The 21,270-nt window shown below is 42.2% G+C and overlaps 2 protein-coding genes across 3 annotated transcripts in view; both read left to right on the top strand.

Moving 5' to 3' along the window:
• Window positions 1–21,270, top strand: part of LOC144736816 (uncharacterized) — a 674,279-nt gene that overhangs the window by 348,192 nt on the left and 304,817 nt on the right. The window lies entirely within an intron of this gene.
• Window positions 1–21,270, top strand: part of LOC144736856 (zinc metalloproteinase nas-36-like) — a 33,319-nt gene that overhangs the window by 775 nt on the left and 11,274 nt on the right. The window contains exons 2-9 of the mRNA XM_078619512.1: window positions 2,598–2,785; window positions 4,343–4,416; window positions 7,007–7,040; window positions 8,198–8,311; window positions 14,096–14,213; window positions 17,185–17,372; window positions 17,878–17,965; window positions 19,092–19,273. Of these exons, the coding sequence (XP_078475638.1) occupies window positions 2,598–2,785; window positions 4,343–4,416; window positions 7,007–7,040; window positions 8,198–8,311; window positions 14,096–14,213; window positions 17,185–17,372; window positions 17,878–17,965; window positions 19,092–19,273 (986 nt within the window). The remainder of the gene's footprint in view (window positions 1–2,597; window positions 2,786–4,342; window positions 4,417–7,006; window positions 7,041–8,197; window positions 8,312–14,095; window positions 14,214–17,184; window positions 17,373–17,877; window positions 17,966–19,091; window positions 19,274–21,270) is intronic.

Raw genomic sequence — 21,270 nt, 5'->3', positions numbered from 1 at the left:
CATTTAAATTAAAAATTAACTCACAGCGGCCTAAAGCCTACAGCTAGGCCTAAAGCCTAGAACTAGGCCTCAAACTCTCCCTTCGTATCGTACCCCCGCGTGTGTCAAAGGGAGTTAATGTTTAACAATGTTACATTCCCTGATGTTTTAAATAGAAACATTTAAATTTAAAGCTTTTACATAAATAAAAAAAAACATTTCAATTACAAATTAACTCACAGCGGCCTAAAGCCTACAGCTAGGCCTAAAGCCTAGAACTAGGCCTCAAACTCTCCCTTCGTATCGTACCCCCGCGTGTGTGAAAGGGAGTTAATGTTTACCAATGTTACATTCCCTGATGTTTTTAAATAGAAACATTTAAATTTAAAGCTTTTACATTAATAATTAAAACATTTTAATTAAAAATTAACTCACAGCGGCCTAAAGCCTACAGCTAGGCCTAAAGCCTAGAACTAGGCCTCAAACTCTCCCTTCATATCGTCCGATTAGGTGTAGCAACATCGCCCCCTACTGCAAACACTTGGCAGGACCCTACAAAAACCTTTAGACTCAGTGAGGCTTTCCTGGCTAAACAAGTGTAATAATACATTATGTTTATATTCTTTGGTTATTCGTTCCTACCAGCCCACCCCGCAGGGACTTGTTCCACTGCTAAAGTATACTATACTCTCGTCTGCTGCTCCGTCTCTTCCTCTGTCCATCTCTCGTCCCAGGCACCAACCAACTCCCGTTTCTCCCCACGCTCTTTGCCTTTATCCCCGAACCAATTCCCTTTAATTAATTGGACCATCCCCCGCTTCGCTACTCGCCCCCAGCCCCCAGCCTCACGTGGTGTTGTTGTTGTAGACACCGCGGCGCCAATTCCCGACACCCATAACTCTCGTCCAATCACCGGCCTGCGTCCTCGATTACCCCCGAACACCTGCAGGCCCCCCTTAATTACCCTGCCACCTTAATTGGTACAACAACAGTATGTCGCCCCGCTCCCTGTGTCCCCGTTTGCCCTCACTGTCCGCCGCGTGTCCGTATCACAATCCAACGCGTGACGCGTGTTTCTCAAGTCCTACATATGTAAAGTTATGAAAACCAAACGCACTAACAGAGAAAAACGAAGGACGTGGATGAACGACGCATTCGAGGGCACACGTTGACTAATTGTGTGCTAAACATGTAATGTGCGATAAGACTCTATGCTAAGCATACGTAGGAAATTTGAGATGTTCTTCCCAGCGCTAGGAAATGTAATATGCTATGCCAGAACATTGTAATAAATACAGTGCCATTGATGTGCGTTTGTGCACTAGCAATTCTGAAGCTAATTACTTACCCGTTGCATGGAATTCAGTGAGCCTGTGCCCTTGTAGGCCTCGATCTCCCTTGTGCTGTCTTTGTGTGCACTCTCTACATTCTCCCACAACTCGTGAATCTCAGCCGTCCTCTGCTTCATGGTGATGGTCACTCAAATAAAAATGTACAGTAGATTTGTTTTTAGTTACATTAAATTGTGCATATAAAAATGTTAATTATTTCATTTTGTTAAGTTATTCGGTGTAAATGTAATGTTAAGTATTCCTTATTTGTAAATGGAATTTCAATTTATTATTAAATATTAAATTTGCCGGACATACTGCATTAGCATAAAAGCTCTCCCCAAATACATCAGGCTATGAGAGATTTTTCTGTAAATTAAATACATTTTTGACTTAACATTAAATTTAACGCATTAAATTTGTTAAATATTTTACGAACAAGTTGAATCAATGTAATTGATTTAGTAAATGTATGTCCAAAAAGAGAGGGTATTCACCAGCTGACTACGTTGCAGGCCCAGGAGTCAGCAACCAAAAGAACAAGATAATTTTTTGTTCGAATTCGGTAAAAAAAAAAACCTCAATATTTCAAGAGCTGAAATGCACGTGAATAACGTCACGGAGCAGTGCTTTAAGAGCCGCATGCGGAGTTGCAGGTTGCCGAGCCCTGGGCTAGACTGATGCATTGCATGCAGAGGACTGCAGAACATTGTCGGCCACTGTGCGTTTATTAACGCAAAACTGCATTTATTTATTTAGGGTAGCCTTTCTGGTTTACCCAAAATTACAGCGTCCTTCAGTCTAGCTTCAAGAGGTTTAACTATTATATATCTGTGTACCTGAGCACGTGTGAATTTGACTCATTGACAAGTTAATTTGCCTTGGAAAAAATACCGATGCCTCAAGGGTCTGCATGCAACAAAGTAACCAATAACATTCCACTTCTATCACTATCCCACAATTGTGCATACATGTTCTCAAGTTGCGCAAGCCTTGCATGTCGGGCTTAATATCAAATCCATTGTGTGTAATAGAAAACTCCTGGTATTTGCATGTGCGTGATTGTATGTTGAACTTCTTTTGCACTGTACATAGCAAACCGTGCGAATCAGAGCTGCGGGGAAAGGACAACAAACTAAGCACAACAAGCAGTTCTAAATAAATTAGTTTTCAATTTAAAGAAATTAGTTTTCAACTTAGATATAAGATATAATTGGAGTAGTGGTGTGCATTAGTATGTAATGACATTGGTATTTTTTTTAATGGTTCTCCTCTGTGTGCCCCCAGGACTGCTGGATCTAAAGATGAGCACAGCCCCACCATGCTACCCAGAGATACCAGCACCATGCATCGCTTTGGTGGCGGCCACACCCTGAGTGATGGTGATGTGGAGAAGATCGAGAAAATGTTCGACTCCGAGCCGGCACCATGGAAACGAAGAGGAGCATTCTTGTATCACCCGAACGTATCTGCAGGTGCGAAAGCCACAGTCATATTGACAATTCGATAAGATGAAGCCGCTTTACTGGTAGTGGTGCGTGAGCACACTACCCCCATAGGCAGTTTTTCTCACAAGACGTGAACAGGTGGCCACCGGATGCCTGAAAAATACGTGAGACTGTCGAAGCTGCATGCAGTAGGAAACATGGTGTCTCCTTGGCTGCCGTGAGCAGAGGCCGGGTGCTGAGTCTTAATGTAACATTGGCTTTAGGTTTAAGGCAATGTTCGTGGAACTAGTGGGGAAGAATTTTCAGCATGTAATTTATTTATTTTTGGTCAACCCAGCAATCATGATAGTGCAGTGTATGTGCCTTGATCTGATTAGATGCTATTTTGACAAGTGGGGAAATCTGGAGATTTTCGCTCTTGGTCAAAAGTGGCGCCACAGTGGGATAGAGGGGGGCTAGAGCTGATGCCCCCCACCTGGTATACTGGAGGGCTAACAAAAGCTTACCTCACCACCCTCCCCTTACTGTGGGTGACAATGGGTTTGGCTTGGCATTGGATAAAAAAAAAATGTAACCGGATCAGATGATCAGATGACCTTGCAAGTACCCAAATATGATAGGACATTTATGTGCATTTATGTGCTATGAAAAAGGGTCCTTGCCTGAAACGTCACATTCGATTTTTTCCTCTAAGGCTGCAGTGTTATTGATGCATGTGAGTTTTTATTTAATTATTGATTTGAAGCTTTCGTGACTGCAGGAATCCATACTCTTTGGTTCTTTCGGTAAAGTCACGTAGGTAGAAAATAATAGATCACGACGTTTCGATCGCAACACAAGTAATCGTCATCAGGTGGGAAAGCATAGTCTGCTGCTGAGGAAGACTGTTTTAAAATATTTGAATTGGGTGCAGCTCAAGGGTTATAAAGAAGTGGCTGTGGCTAGTGATGTTAATGTGAGAAATTAGCATGTAACTGTAAGACAGAAGAGCGGCCTCCTAAACAAGGGCACGGAAGTGGCTATGTTAATGTGAGGGATTAGCATGATCTTAAAGTGAGAAATTATGACTTCCTGGATTGTTATGAAGCTGGATACAGATATGAAGTCACATGGCATGCACAGTCGCAACATATTCATCGTGGCTCTATGTTACTAACAGACAAATTGACAAACAGGTTGACGGAGCTAATGCATCAATGTTTTCAATCTTGGTTTGATGTACGATTTCTTAAAAGTATTCGGAAAAGGTGACTGTCATTCATAAAATCACAATGTTGACAGCATAACCAGATAAACAAGTAGGTTTTCGCGGACTCTCACTGATAACAGGGATGCCTGACAAATTTCTCCAATATTGATGGATTAATAACGTGAATATTATTAAAGAATATGATTGCAAACGACATTGAATGACACTGAACAATTAAATTTGCACTTAATCAGAGGCATATCAGCACTTCACCTGTTTGATAATACACCATGCTCGTGGTGGTGGCACTGAGCAGACTTTGCTGAGTATTAGCAGAGTGGAGGGGTGACTTGATTGTAATCATGTTGTGTGTGCTCGTGTGCCCTTTTGTGCAGGAGCTGGCCCCATGCTCAGAGACGTTGGTGTCTCGGATTACTCCCTCGTGGACGTGGTGGGAGTCTGGAATCAGGTATCATAACTGTGGCTTTACTGTGACTTGTAAAACCACCAGGTTATTTATACATTCTAGCATTCATCATAATGTAGTAATTAGGAATGTATTTAAAATGCATGGACATAGAATCTGCACAGCCATCTGTAATAGGGTTCTTTACTCTTTAGCATAATTATGTTTTGAAGGGGCGGTGACATGCCCTAGCGGTAGCGCATTCACTGCCTTTTGCAGAAGGGTTTAAAGTTCGAATCTGGTGATAACTGCAGGTGTAATACCTGTATGGCAACATATTATTCTGAAACCTAGGCTGATTATGTGCCTCATGTGGTTAGCATGGTGCCTACAGTGTAGTGTTTACACAATGAATGTAAACAGTTGCCGCCTGCGTGACTTACGTGGTTATGGTGGCAACCTGAAGGTAATCTACTTTGAAGGCAATGGGTAAATACCCCCTGCTACCTTGGGGGATAGGTTGGGAACCAAAGGCTATGGGAGTAGCCATAAATAAATCGTCAAAAAGCAATGACAAACCACTACTGCATTTGCCAAGGAAATCATGGCCATAAATAGCAGTATTAATGGCCATAACGGAGTAGATGGGGCTTCACAGAGTGATAACACCTTGCCCGGAAGAGACTGTTATGGGCAGCAGATCACATTCGACCATTGTCCTGTGACTGAGCACAACAAAAACATTCTAAGCACAGCAACTTGGAATGTAAGAAATGTATACCAACAAATACATTTTAATGCAAGAAATTACAAGACTTGAAATAAATTTTAGGACTGAGTGAAGTTAGATGGTATGTTAGTCGATAATATACAACCAATGGAAAGTTGTGAATCTATTCAGGAGGGAACCTACATGGGAGAGGAGTCTGGATGCTGCGAGACAACCAGGCTACAAGCTGGTTGTCGAGCTATTTCGCATTGTCTGAGTATTGCTTGTGATATTCAGATGTAAATCACTCTTAACATGCATCTACAGCATTTAATGAGGAGATAAGGCTAAAGAACAGTGTAAATCTCAGGAGATAGAATAGATTATAATTGGACCATATGGATTTGGGGAAAGGAATGGGTGGTTAGTGACAAAATGGGGTTTAAAGCACATCCCAGAAGCAATGGCGGAACCAGGATTTTCAGGTAGGGGGGGCAACCCCTCCAGCCATGAAAAATGATAGGAGTTGTAAGTAAGTAAGGACTTGTCCCTTGCTTTTATTCGACGCATGTGCGGCAATGGCGCAGCCATCGATCGAGGGTTGAATTCGAACCGCGTTGTGTGATCGGCATTGCGCTTGCTAAAGGTATGCCTTCGTGTACTGTATACGCAACTGCGCACAATTCTGTGAGTCACGTATAACTGTTTTGCCGTTAATTATTGCCAATTATGGACTCAGACTATTGTCCTGTCATCTCATAGAGTCCCTGGCACGTAATAATATGCTACACAGTGGCAGTGGGGGTCGCAAAATGTCGATTTATTACTAATAATAAGGGATTTCTATCGGATCATTGGGGGGGAACGTGCCACCCCACTTCCCCTCCACTGGCCTCGCCAATGCCTAGAAGATTATGGGCTTTGAAGAGCCCAGGTGACCGTAGTAGGAACCAGACTGATTAAAAAATATTAATTTACGGTTTTGAAATGCAATTCTTCAGTCAAACATATCCTAGAGCAGATTATGGAAGCGACCATATTTGTGTTATAGGTAAAATGACAGTGACATTTAGGAAGTCATAGAAACTAACTGGGACCCCTAAAATCCATGTGCAATTATTAAAAACGGATTGAGAAATGCATAAAAAGTGTGTAGCAGCTGTCAAAAGTAGATTATGCTCTTAAAAATACAGATGTGCAGATAAAATAAATATAAATATATATACTTGTTGAGGTGGCAAAATAAATTATAAATGAAAGGTAGAAAGAAATGGATGGCATCAGAAGTATGTTCCTTATGGAAGAACAGAGAAGAATAACACATTGGTCCACAGTTGCTATCAAGATATTGTAACAGGAATGTAACCCAATCTTTCCTATTGGAACAAGGTTTCTGCATTCGTTAATTCTGCATTCGCGAGCGTTTTCAGGATTGCAACCCTCGCGGATAGAGAGGGTTGACTGTATATGTACATATATGCCTCCTTGTTCCCCATGATGAACATGCCTCCATCTTCTGTGCTGTCTTGAGATGAAGTTGCAGGCAGATGCTGTACAATAACTTTTGATTCTTCTATCTGGATTTGATTGCACTTTGTATTTAACTGAGTTGTGTACATATGTTTTATACCTCTGTTTTGATTTGCTATCATACGTTTTTCATGGCTAAATCACTCTTACAAATTAACTTGACTTAATAAAATAAGTGTTTATGTTGTTTTATACTATGCAATTTGCTTTTTCAATATATTTTCTCTTATAACCGAGATCTCCCTTGAAAGGAAGACTTGTCGTCTCAATGGGCTTTCACCTTGCTCAAATAGAGGTTATTCCTGTTAAAAGTCTTCATCTTTGTTACATCTCAAAAGGCCCATTCTTACGGTGAATATATGTTGGTGTATGACTTAGTAGGTGCATGACAGTCCTTGTCTTTTGCTATTGCAGCTACCCAAGGAAATTAAGGAAAACAAAGTGCGAGGTATGTGTTGTTGGCTTGTTTTTTTTTTACAAATTCACAATAATTGTATTTCTTTGCGTTTGGCGATAGCATCTTACACTTACTAGTATTTACAAGCATTTATTTAATTTCTTACACATGAGCATCGAGCTTTATGGTAAGCTGATCCGTGTGAATTTTACTGCAAAATTCCGCAGGGGAGAGCACACAGCTTAACTAAGATTCAAACAGTGCTCTGGGCATCGTTTTTTGTTTATTTTTTTAATATTAGTCACGGGTAACCTACCTTTCTCCAAATGCCAGCTTTTGGAGGTTTCACCAAAGTTCTAAGCAATGATATTCAGACTAATACCCATGCATGTTGTCTTCTGAACAATGTTGGGTAGTGGCAGGTCACGCTGCTACACAATGTTTAACACTTACAGAGAGTGCACATTGCCACTCGGCCATGATGGAACCCTCTACATGTATTGCACAATGATTCATTGAAACCAATTCTTATGCTCCAGTGACATGCATCAAATTGTGCGTGTATGAATCGATTATTTACAATCCATGTATAATTATACGCCAATGTTACATTTTACATAATATGCCTGTTACATTTAGGCTAATAGATCCAACAAAAACTGCAAATATTTGAAAAAAAAAACCATTGTAATAAAAAACTACACACGAGAAGGTATTCTTGAATCGAATCGCAACCCTGAATTGAGGCAACTCATTGGATGAATGTACATTGAACCTCTTTTGCACCATACATAGCCAATCATACTTATTGGCGGTGCCAGAGAAAGACAACAAAATAAACACAAAAAGCAGTTTAAACCAAATTCTTTTCAATCTAGACTTAAAAGTGCATAATTCCAGTGGCTTCCTAATATTGAAAGGAAGATTGTTCCAGATGGCTGCAGAAGCGCATCTGAAAGCGTGCGATGCAGTGAGATCACTGGGCCTAAATCATTGCTTGTTATGTCAACACCTACCATGGGAAGCTGCTGGCACTTCAATACGCCGTGCGTAATCTGTGTTAAATTAATGCTACATTTCTCTGCCACTCATCTCTCAGCATAGATGTCTCCCAACTGAAGCGATCCCTGGCATCCCCTATCAGTTTTGAAGTGGCCTGTTTTTGTCTGCTTGCTAGACACAGCCTTTCTTCTGCTGCTCTGCTTTAGGTGCTTTCACTGGGTGTGGAGTCAGTGACAGAGTCTCCGCAAAGAATGGCAGCCGCTGGCCCCAGGACCGGAATGGCAACGTCTACATCCCATACAAAGTGTCTTCAGACTTTTGTGAGTAATTACGTTCATAATTATTAAACAATATGATGAATATATACAATAAGAGATTAGTATAAATATGTAAATGGAACCTGTTACGACATTACGTGATCACACTGGTTCACGACTCGACTCATAGATAAAGCACACCTCCATCTATGCTCCCTCACAAAATACAAACGTTCCCTATTGTGGGTTATCTCATCACAGATGTTACCATCTTACCTATAAACGTAATTTTTGTCTGCCTGTCTGCGCACGCCTATCCTTGTAACGCTTTTAACTGACAAACTGTTGGGTTTACATTTCAACAAATAACACAGATACAACAAGCTAAGCCCCGGACAAAAAGCTATTTGTTTTTGCCCTTGGTCCAATGTAAACTAAGAAAATCACACTTTGTAACAATTTACGCTGATCGTAATGATAACTTTGAGTGCGCCAAAAAAGCACGCATCTGCACATGTGCGTAAAACGCCGACTCGCGGTAGCCCCTAGCAACGCAAACAAGCTTGACAAGCGGCGACGATTGGGATGGAGGTTCTTCTTCGCGTTAAACATGTCAAAAAGAAAAAAATTAAGCCTCTCCAAGATAAAAACAAACACAAAGAGAGTGGCGCTGTGGCGCATAAAACAAATAGTACGGGACAAATAACGAAGGCACCTCAGCAGCACCGGCTGAGGAAACTGAAAAGCAGCATGCACGGAGACAAGCCAGAGACTGCACAGCCACTGCAGCAGCCCAAGATGAGGTAAACCCTGAACAGCGTGCATGGAGACAAGCTACAGACTGCACAGTTACTTCTGCAGACGCACAAGCTGAGGTAAATCCTAAACAGAGTGCATGGAGACAAGCTACAGACTGCATAGCCACTGCAGCAGCATGGGCTGAAAAAAAACCCTGAATATCGTGCATCACTACAAGCCAAGGACCACAAAGTCACTGCAGCAGCACGGGTTGAAGAACACGCTGAACATTCTGCATCTCGACAAGCCAGGGAACGCACAGTCACTAAAGCAGCACGGGCTGAGTAACCACAACATAAAAAAATGGTGCGCAAGAGGCAAGTCCGTTATGCTGCTGCATCAAGAACAAGAATAAATTATCTGTACTGGAACAGAGCAGCTTTAGATTACCAACCTGAGATCGATAATTATCAGTCCATGGTGATATTAGGCTCTATGTCAATTACTTGTGAAGAATGTGGTGCTAAAAAGTGGAAAGGAGAATCCAAGGCAATGTGCTGCAGTGATGGAAAAGTCAAACTTTGCCTTATGCAGACCCCCCCTGAGCCACTGAAATCCTTGGTATCTGGCCATACCCCAGGGTCTAAACACTTTCTGACCAACATCAAGAAGTACAATTCTTGCTTTTAAATTACTTCTTTTAGTGCAACAAAGGAGATAGTGGAGCCAGGATTTATGCCCACCTTCAAAGTTGAAGGCCAAGTCTATCATCGAATCGGATACATTCAGCCACTGCCTGGCGAAGAGCATAAGTTTATTCAGGTATACTTCATGGGAGATGAAGGTAACCAGCGATGCAGCAATGTTCCTGCTACCAGACTAGAAATTGTCCTCTCCCTCCAAGGGATGTTCAACCAACACAATTTATTGATTACAAGTTTCAAACATGCAGCCCAATAAGTCATATCCAATCATTATCAGGTTGTAATCAGTGCATCCAAGGTTCTAATGGGGGAGCAAACGGAGGTTCAATGCCCCAACTTGTGGTGAGGTTGCTGTTCTTATGGTGGGTGACGAACATGGTAAGAGAGACATTGTGCTTCGATTCCAAGACCACATCATCAAGAAAATTCCTGAGACACACAGAGCATATGATACTCTACAATACCCCATGATGCTGTGGCAAGGTCAAGATGGGTACCACTTCCAGATTCCTCAAATGCTGCTGCCATCATGTCTCCCATGCAGCCCGTCGCGGGTTACAGTTCACATGTTCCAGCAAGCAGTGAAGCAGTGAGGTTCAGCAGCGTGATTTTTTTGTTACTGTAGTAATCATATTTTGCATTACAATACTACGTGTTTCATGTTTGGGTTAATGTTGGGAAACATACAAAAATATAAGGGGTGTTGTATTACTAACCGTAACACAAACCATATTTTCCCCATAGGCCTTTGAGTTTGCGGATTGCCAATTGTACCTGTTTTCCAGAAAATAATCCCCAGAATGGGCGATGTTTGGGTGTACTATAAGTTTTTGTAATTAAATGTAGCAAATACTAACCAGATTAGCATTAACAAACTCTAAAATTATGCTAGAGGCAATTTACATACGATTTGTGTTATTCCATAATTAAAGATCGCTTATAATTAAATTATCCAAGCTCTGTGTGCACTCATTCTCACCTCTCAGTGCACCATGTGACTCTGGGCTATGAGTCACGTATCTGCTGCCTACGTGTGTCCCAAGGAAGCATGAGGCCTGAAGTGTCACCCTTCTGCCCTGAGCTAATCGCGACCCAGCGCTCTACATGCCACTATTACAGTGAGGGAAAAAAGTATTTGATCCCCTGCTGATTTTGTACGTTTGCCCACTGACAAAGAAATGGTCAGTCTATAATTTTAATGGTAGGTTTATTTGAACAGTGAGAGACAGAATAACAACAACAAAATCCAGAAAAACGCATGTCAAAAATGTTATAAATTGATTTGCATTTTAATGAGGGAAATAAGTATTTGACCCCCTTTCAATCAGAAAGATTTCTGGCTCCCATGTGACTTTTATACAGGTAACGAGCTGAGATTAGGAGCACACTCTTAAAGGGAGTGCTCCTAATCTCAGCTCGTTACCTGTATAAAAGACACCTGTTCACAGAAGCAATCAATCAATCAGATTCCAAACTCTCCACCATGGCCAAGACCAAAGAGCTCTCCAAGGATGTCAGGGACAAGATTGTAGACCTACACAAGGCTGGAATGGGCTTTAAGACCATCGCCAAGCAGCTTGGTGAGAAGGTGACAACAGTGGGTGCGATTATTCGCAAATGGAAGAAACACAAAAGAACTGTCAATCTCCCTCGGCCTGGGGCTCCATGCAAGATCTCACCTCGTGGAGTTGCAATGATCATGAGAACAGTGAGGAATCAGCCCGGAACTACATGGGAGGATCTTGTCAATGATCTCAAGGCAGCTGGGACCATAGTCACCAAGAAAACAGTTGGTAACACACTACGCCGTAAAAGACTGAAATCCTGCAGCGCCCGCAAGGTCCCCCTGCTCAAGAAAACACATATACATGCCGTCTGAAGTTTGCCAATGAACATCTGAATGATTCAGAGGACAACTGGGTGAAAGTGTTGTGGTCATATGAGACCAAAATGGAGCTCTTTGGCATCAACTCAACTCGCCGTGTTTGGAGGAGGAGGAATGCTGCCTATGACCCAAAGAACACCATCCCCACCGTCAAACATGGAGATGGAAACATTATGCTTTGGGGGTGTTTTTCTGCTAAGGGGACAGGACAACTTCACCGCATCAAAGGGACGATGGACGGGGCCATGTACCATCAAATCTTTGGTGAGAACCTCCTTCCCTCAGCCAGGGCATTGAAAATGGGTCGTGGATGGGTATTCCAGCAGGACAATTACCCAAAACACACGGCCGAGGCAACAAAGGAGTGGCTCAAGAAGAAGCACATTAAGGTCCTGGAGTGGCCTAGCCAGTCTCCAGACCTTAATCCCATAAAATAATATGTGGAGGGAGCTGAGTTGCCAAACGTCAGCCTCGAAACCTTAATGACTTGGAGAAGATCTGCAAAGAGGAGTGGGACAAAATCTCTCCTGAGATGTGTGCAAACCTGGTGGCCAACTACAAGAAACGTCTGACCTCTGTAATTGCCAACAAGGGTTTTGCCACCAAGTACTAAGTCATGTTTTGCAGAGGGGTCAAATACTTATTTCCCTCATTAAAATGCCAATCAATTTATAACATTTTTGACATGCGTTTTTCTGGATTTTGTTGTTGTTATTCTGTCTCTCACTGTTCAAATAAACCTACCATTAAAATTATAGACTGATCATTTCTTTGTCAGTGGGCAAACGTACAAAATCAGCAGGGGATCAAATACTGTTATCCCTCACTGTATATGCTTCATGTTAGTGTTCTAATTCGTACGGCCATAACTAGGTTCATGAATTTAGTGACCTCAGTTTTATTCCCAGCCACAGCCAATATCAGTGACGTGTGGAATATAAACTAGTCCTGGTAACTACACTATGGGAACCTCATTTGCCAGTAAAAATATGATAATTGGTTTTTTACCCTTCTATCTGGCAACAAAACTGACACCTTTTTACAATATACCACAATACCTGCAGTCATAATACAAACAAAATACATAACTCTGATAATGTGCACTGTCCTTGAAGTTGATTGGTCCACACCCGAGACAGCTTTCCTTAGAGCCTAGTCTCACATGGGTTGGACCAGATGACGCCAAAAGGCGCACAACTCAAAGACAATGCACCATCAGAGTATGAGAGCTCGGGGCAAGCATCTACACTATGGGAACCTCATTTGCCAGTAAAAATATGATAATCGGTTTTTTACCCTTCTATCTGGCAACAAAACTGACACCTTTTTACAAGGAGTCATGTTTGCATATACCGCAATACCTGCAGTCATAATACAAACAAAAGACATAACTCTGATAATGTGCACTGTCCTTGAAGTTGATTGGTCCACACCCGAGACAGCTTTCCTTAGAGCCTAGTCTCACATGGGTTGTGTCAGTTTTGTTGCCAGATAGAAGGGTAAAAACCAATTATCATATTTTTACTGGCAAATGAGGTTCCCCGAGCTCTCATACTCTGATGGTGCATTGTCTTTGAATTGTGCGCCTTTTGGCGTCATCTGGTCCAACCTATGTGAGACTAGGCTCTAAGGAAAGCTGTCTCGGGTGTGGACCAATCAACTTCAAGGACAGTGCACATTATCAGAGTTATGTCTTTTGTTTGTATTATGACTAAAGGTATTGCGGTATATGCAAACATGACTCCTTGTAAAAAGGTGTCAGTTTTGTTGCCAGATAGAAGGGTAAAACAACAATTATCATAGTCCTGGTAACTCTCACGTCACCATTCTGCACTCACTAGTATGGTGAAGTATGGTCAAACAATCCCCATGCCAGACAGTTTGGGGAGACATTCATCCGGAAGTGAATCCTGGGTCGACATGACGCGGCTCAAAATGTATAATTATTATTTTGATTTAATTGTATATTAATATTACACTATTCATATACATATTACCACCCTAAGAATAGTTAATAACTCCCATTTGTATTATTGTATTTGGTCATATGAATTGCTGTTGACTGTACATGCCATTGAGGAATAGACATCAACATGCCCTCTGTGCCAGTGCTGAGTTACAGAATCTGCAGAGGTGTCCCAGGACCTGCATTGTAACCAGCATCTGTGCTGTTTTTAAAAAAATATTTCCTTAAACCTCTGTTTCTTTACATTTTGTAGTGAATACTGATGCTTTTTCAAGCATATATCATGTTTGCATTTGTAGTTTTAATGTCATTTGAATTGTAGTTGTATTCACAAACTACAAACTGCATGTTAATTTCTACTTGTGCGTGGTGATGTAGGTTTTATAGTGAGTGGTTATGGACTTTTTAAGTTTTTGTCACACTGTAACACAGAGGCTAAAAACCTTTTGGCTACATACGACGCAAAATAACTTCAACATACATACAACTGCATGCACTGGAAAGGTCAAACATGTAAACACATGTAAATTATTAAGTATTGTGCTTTCTGGCAGATGACTGTGATGTGGAGACCATCACTCGGGCAGTGCAGGAGTTTGGGAACAAAACCTGTGTCCATTTCAAAATGTACAGCATGGAGAAGGACTTCATTCACATCCAAGCACTGGATGGGTGAGAGTTGCTCACATTCAACATTTAAAACAATACCACAAGTATAGGATAGATAGGAAATCACATCAATTCTCCTCTACACTCTCAGCCATGTTCGGTATGCGGAGACAGCCAACAGCCTTGTTGGCTTGGATTCACGATGACCGTGCTCCCGGGTTGATATCACACGGCTCTGCTAAGCTGAGCTGACCGAAGACCTAGCCCTACCCGTTGCAGTAAGCAGCACATGCTGGGATAGATCTCTCACCTCACTGGGTAGGTGTATTTTTAATAACATGTGAAAACTTAGAAACATATCTACTTGTGCTCAAAGTATCCCAGGTTGAGCAGCACGAAAATTACGTTTTTGTCAGAGTTTGTGTTCAACGACCGCATCCTAATCGCCACCCTGCGACTTCACTGAGATCCCTGCTTGGGTTGGTCGCGGAGTCGCGTCAGTCACTTGAGGGAGGCTTTTATCTGAAGGGTGTTAGGAGCCAGGGGCACCAGGGTCAAAGCAGGATAGACGACACCCTGCCCAGTTCGTTCAGTTCTGGCCTAGCTGAAGACCCAGCTTGCCTCTGGTCTGTAATTAACTCAGCATGAATACTAGATTTGAAGCTTTCGTGACTGCAAGGATTCATATTCTTAGGTTTTTTCGGTAAAGTCACGTAGGTAAAAAAATTAAATTAATAAAAGTAAAATAAAACAAAATAAAAATCACGACGTTTCGGAGGCAACACAAGCCTCCGTCTTCAGGTGGAGCCGTCACAGCCACGACAGCTGTATCAAGTAAATGAGAAATTACAAAAAATACCACCCCGTATATATAATGGTTGAGGGGGGAAGGGCCAGGAACGTCACACTTTTTATTAATATGGTAAGGTGAGGCTTAAGACTAAGAATAAACTGCATAACAAAAGACTGAGCTTTTGTTATGGAGAGGTGCGGTTTGTAACTAACGCCTAGCCTACATAACAAAAGTGTGAAAAAAGAAAGCAAGTAAAACTAAAACTGGTAAAACAAACTGGCTGTCTATCAGTAACCTGTAATAGTTGTCTGTCAAATAAGATGGTCCAAATAAGTGTAGTTAAATTCTTTTTGCATGGTTAATCACATCTTTCCAATGATTACTCAGTTTGTAACCCTCATCACGGTTGAAATTATGTCTGTGTTTGAATATCTGTATGGCTTTGCGTACAAACCTTTGATGGCAGCCAGGAGGCCTGCAGAGCACCCCGGTCTCGGAAAAAAACAATTTCATGAGAGCCCACAGAGTTGTAGCAATGATCGGCAACGGCCGAAGAATCAGTTCTAACGTGTTTCAGATCTGACTTGTGCTCGCGGACACGATCAGAAACATGACGTCTCGTTTCTCCAATGCAGCAATCACCACAACTGCAACCCAGTCTGTAGACTCCACGATACCGCAAGTCAGGAACGACATCCTCCACAGATGGAATCAGATCACGGATTTTATGCACTGTACTGAATCGGACTTGGAGCCTATGTTTGTTTAGAATTTTGGAGATCTTCCTGGTCACGCCTGCTATGTATGGCAACGTGACAGTTTTGGTCGGAGTTTCATGTGGCTGCCTCTGTATGGTGGGAGAAACAGCCTGGCGTATGGTGCGGTCAGAGCATCCGTTCATCCTGAGGGCCCGATGTACATGTCTTAACTCACCGGCCAGGTGGTGTTGGTCAGAAATGCCTCCGAAACGTCGTGATTTTTATTTTGTTTTATTTTACTTTTATTAATTTAAATTTTTTACCTACGTGACTTTACCGAAAAAACCTAAGAATATCATCATGAATACACGAGATTCGAGGCAGTCATGTCCAAGTCATTGTTCTTGTTCTGCTACTTGTTATGGTGGTGGAGTTTTTTATACTTACAAGGTGAAATATATTTCACATGGTCAAAAGTATAAACTAAAATGTTCAACTTATACTATGTAAGGTTGGGTGGAAATTTATATTATTTGGTGATCCTGTATTGGTAGTGGCGCACAAGAACACATTCATGAATAACACTGCCTTAATTGAAAACTATATAATGGGTGACTTTTGGGCAATGACCCTTTTTTATGGCATATAGAGAGGCCAGAGGGATAGGGTGAATACAAGTTGGAGACCGTACTATACACCATGTGGCCTGATAGGAATTAATGTAAATTTCAGTTATGTAATGAAAATATCAATACATCATTTATAAAACGTTCCCAGAATATGGCAGGTAAAACGTAATAGTGGACTTGATCGTGCATTAAACATCTTATGCATGGGATATATTAAATGTTTTCATTTGTATTATAACAATAGATCATGGTCTAAAGTACCACTTTAAATAAAGTAAAATTACACTTTAATCCACCAGCCTATGAGCTTCTAGACAAATATTATAGAGCAGCAAGAGTTTAGGCAGGCAGATGCAACATCCTGAGTCTCATCAGCAGTGTGGCATTCTGAACAAATGTTGCTAGATGGTCTGATATCATCATCGACAGCCTTGTACACAATGCACCGTTAAACAATAAGACATGTAAAATGTTTATACTTCACTGAATGGGAACCACAGTTTTGTAGAGGACTCATGTTTATCATCACATCAGTAAACTTGGTAACATTTGTTGATGAGATGATGAACCCAAAACCATTCCAGAATGTGCATGAAAATGCTGCTGGGAGCATTAGTACAAAAATCCCGTTGGCCGATAGACCAAAAACATCTTATGATATGTTTCCTTGGTGAGACAAATCGTTGTTTCATCGATTATAAAGTGGCTGGAAATATCTCTATTTTGAACTTATTGCGGTGCATAATTGCATCATCTGAAACCCTTGTATTGCTACATATTTTCCCGTATAACTCGGATTAGCTTATTTCAACGAGTAGATTCTTCACGCAGACTCTTGTAAATAAACATGTTGACTCATTCAAGCCAATGTTGCTCATATCAATAACGAGGTAACGTGATTTTCCATGTTTCAGGCCGCTTAGTAAGAGCTGGTCACTGCTGGGGAAGCAGGGGGGGGAGCAGCCGCTGTCTCTAGAGCCCGGGAAGGTGACCAAGGGCGTCGTGCTGCACGAGTTGATGCACGCGCTCGGCTTCCACCACGAACACTGCCGCAGCGACCGCGATGACTACGTCTTTGTTCTGAGTGACAACGTCAAGCCCGGTATATAGCACAAGTGTGCACGCACTCAATTCTGTTTATTATTGTGTATAGAAATTTGTTCAGGAGCTTAATACCAATGTCAAGTGCTACCAGCCCTGAGAGCACTTCAGGAGAAAGTTTGTGTAGTTTTGCTATTCCTCCCTTGTAGGAGTGCATACTGCAGTGGTTTCCTATATAGTCCATAGTTTTGGTTGCATGACTTCAATCACATTCTGGCTTGTCATTCGCTCTCCATTTATAAAGGATATGTGTATGTCGGACTGTTGATGTCCTGGCAATGTCAAAGCCAGAAAGTGCGATGTTTGGGTCTCGAATTAGGTGTTTGTTGTGGACGTCCACGTTGATCCTCTCTGTTCACCAGCTTCTGTCTGGTTCTGGGTGAGATTCTAAGTTGGTGACATCGTGATCCTAGAAGGGGCATCGGGACTTGAGTCTGTGGTGAGGAACATTGTTGAGGTCGTGGTTGATGGTTAGGTTGTCGTTGGCAAAATGTGTTCTTTTTCAGAATGGAAATGCCAAATGGTGAAAATTGAATCAAATCCTCAGGATTTGTCAGCGCCTTATGACTACAACTCCATTCTTCACTACAGCATGTATGTATGCACCCGCACATAAGCGCACCACCGCACATCCACATTTACATCTGCGCCCACACAATAGTGCTCTTGCATTGCACGCATAATCCATACTTTCACTGTGCACATGCATGTCTTTGTATGTATGGATTGTTCTGCTATATAAACCGTAATATGCCATCAAATTCCACACCCACCTAATGACCAGACTCCGCCAGCCCCGATGTTGCACTCCTCAATCTGATGCTGGATCCCCTCCCTAAATTGAGCTGCCAATCTGAATGCAGTCTCCACACCCTTCAGTCGCTCACTCTGAGTCCCCTTCCCCATGTTGCTTATATAGTGATGCCCCTTATCCATTTGCCCAATGACAGTCCCCCTGCCTAATAAGTAATTGAAACTTCATAACCATTGATTCACCTTGTATGCTTTTGTTATTCTATTTAATAAGAGCCTAACTTCCGCTCGCTTAAATTGCTTGCTTTTCCATTCACTATTTAACTGGAGACTCACTCACTATCTTAAATGGAAAACTCTACCAAACCCCTTCACCAGAGCCTCACACCCATTGTTTCTGTGATTGCCATCAACCTGGTGTTCTGCTCAACCTGAATCTCGGACTTTGTCTATTAGCTTATCAACAAGTTTGTCTAATATTAGAAACTATGTTATATTTGGCTGACAAGGATGGGCATTCACGCACCTCGTAACACATTCAGTGACCCTAATACACACAAGTATACAGTCTCTCCCGGCGCGGCCTAACTCCGCCTTTAACCACGCCCCCTTCAGGAACTATCCAGAAGATTCCCGGCTACACTTCCCGTGTTCCCTCGGTCACCTTGGCCCCACATTCCTCACCCTGACCCATCACGTTGCTTCACCCGAGGCCAGGGTGACTCGTCCTCATATGCCCCCTTCTGCCAGCAGCCCGCACCACGCTCCCCAGTGACCAATCATGTGGCATTCACTCACTGTGCTGGCGGAGTGGCTGCTATCCCCTACTCTTGTCGGTAGGACTCATCAGCCTCTCTCTGCAAGCACCCAGTACCACGCACCCTAGTGCTTGCCTCTACACCCATATTTCCTCATTCTACTGTACTTAGCGCTACACATATGAGTACCTGTGTTTGTTCGTGTCCAGGACGGCGGGCTCGGTGGATGAGCGCAACCCGACCATCATCCCCAAGAACCCGCTCCTCATGCTGCACATGGGGCATGGCAATTCCCTGAGCCCCTGCGACGTGGCCAAGGTGCAGAAGCTCTACGGATACGAGGTGGCAGCTCAGACGCCTCCACCACCGTTGGAGAGACCCTCTGCTCCAGGTGCATTACTTATAATTAATTTTAAGGCGAAGGTTTGATCATTGTCATCTGGGACAATTAAAGATGTATTTTAAATAAATTACGCGACCCCTTTCCAACAGTTCCCAATGTAGCGTGACTACTTGAGAGAGCGGTTTGAAATTATTTTGCATAATATTTATACAAACTGGAGGCTATTCAGTGCTGCCTGAGTTAGTCCACAAAAGCAATGCGTATGTCTGTGTTTTATAGATCAAATAGGTCACTGAGTTGCTGTTAAAATGAGCATTGATGTGGTGCTCATCTCCAGTGTACAGCTCTTAGCCAGTGGTGGACATCCTTAATTCCCTAGCACAACCACCCTGGACTTCTCCACAAAATGGTACCTCATTTATTAACTGGAAAGATAATGGGCCGAGTCATCCATCACCCAGGATTTGAACTTGTAACTTTCCGATTGCAAGCCGCTGGCTGGCTTCATATAGGAGGACTACTGAATATTTTGAGAAAATATATATATAATAGCAGACCCAGATGCAGGTGACTTGATTATAACACCAAGAATATCTGAATATTCTTTGAAGATGCCTCTTGTTTTGTTCTCAGTGAGAAACATTTGTCAGTTTTGTGCAAATCATAAAGTCCTGCTTCTTGTTGTCAATCGGCAGTCTTTAGAGTAAAAGAAGAGCAAAACCTGTTTTACAAATTGTGGATTTTTTTTATTGACTCTACCCTTTCTGGCAATAAAACAGGTGTTAATGTGTTCCAGCATTAAGGGTAAAGACTATTTTTCTTTCACGATTTTGATTCTGACAAAATGGTCCCATAGATGTAACTGCTCAACCCGAGCTATTCATACTTTGATAAATCTTGACTTAAAGCTTTCGTGACTGCAGGAATTCATATTCTTTGAGTCTTTCGGTAAAATTACGTAGATAGGTTCAAAGAAAATAACAAAAAACTATGACATTTCAATCGCAACACAAGCGGTCGTCTTCCTGATGTCTTCCTGATGACGACCGCTTGTGTTGCGATCGAAACGTCGTAGTTTTTTGCTATTTTCTTTGAACCTATCCACGTGACTTTACCGACAGACCCAAAGAATATAATACTTTGGTACTTGCATTTCCTTTATACTCTTCGCCTTTTGGCATTCTCTGGTCTAACACTGGTGAGACAAGGCCGTAGAGAAGGCTGTTTGGTGTAGGCAAATCAGTTACAAAGATAATGCATAAAAAAATCAGAGCTTGTGTGTTGGCATGTTTTACCACAAGTGTATGTGGTTAATCCAGACTTGATGTCTTGCAATAGGTATCTATTTGGTGTTTGAACATCTAACACCTCCTGTTTTATTGCCAGACAGGGTGAAGCCTATTCTTTTATTTCATCATTTTGATCTTGAAAAAAGGTCCCATAGATATGCACACATTTCCTTTCCTTTTGAAAGTGAATATTACCTAATACTATTTTTAAAAAAACTATATATTGTACTAGCAGGAAGTACCCGGCGTTGCCCGGGTTTTAAAAATATTTCAAAACTACTCTTAATAATGTAACTGCAGTGCATACTGACTGTGGTGGTACCTGCTTTCACTGCAGCAGTGCATACTGTGGTGGTACCTGCTATGATTACAGCAGTACATGCTGACTCTATAGCAGTATTTATGGACTGTATAGCACAAAGTACTCACCTGTCAGAGTGGCGTGGTGAGGCCTAGTCCCGTGCAGAGCCTCCGGCCTCGCCTAGATTACCCAGCCGGCCAAGGTGTCACCTTGGCAGGCTGGGGTTGGGCTGCTACCCCTGCCCCCCCCCCCCCCCCAGCCACGATCTCCTCGGCCGCTCTGCAGTAATAAATAATAAGTATAACCCGTAAAAAGAAAGTTTTTCACTATAAATTCTTTATATGCGTGGCAGCGAACTTAATATAAAGGATTTAAAAATATATTCGCCTGTGAAGGACGCGGGGATCGATCCCGCGACCTTTGGCATGGGAAGCGAGGGCGCTACCAACTGCGCT

Source organism: Lampetra planeri, chromosome 3 (assembly GCF_965212315.1).
Source record: "Lampetra planeri chromosome 3, kcLamPlan1.2.h2, whole genome shotgun sequence".
Lineage (NCBI taxonomy): Eukaryota > Metazoa > Chordata > Hyperoartia > Petromyzontiformes > Petromyzontidae > Lampetra > Lampetra planeri.
This window is presented reverse-complemented; position numbering and strand designations above follow the sequence as displayed.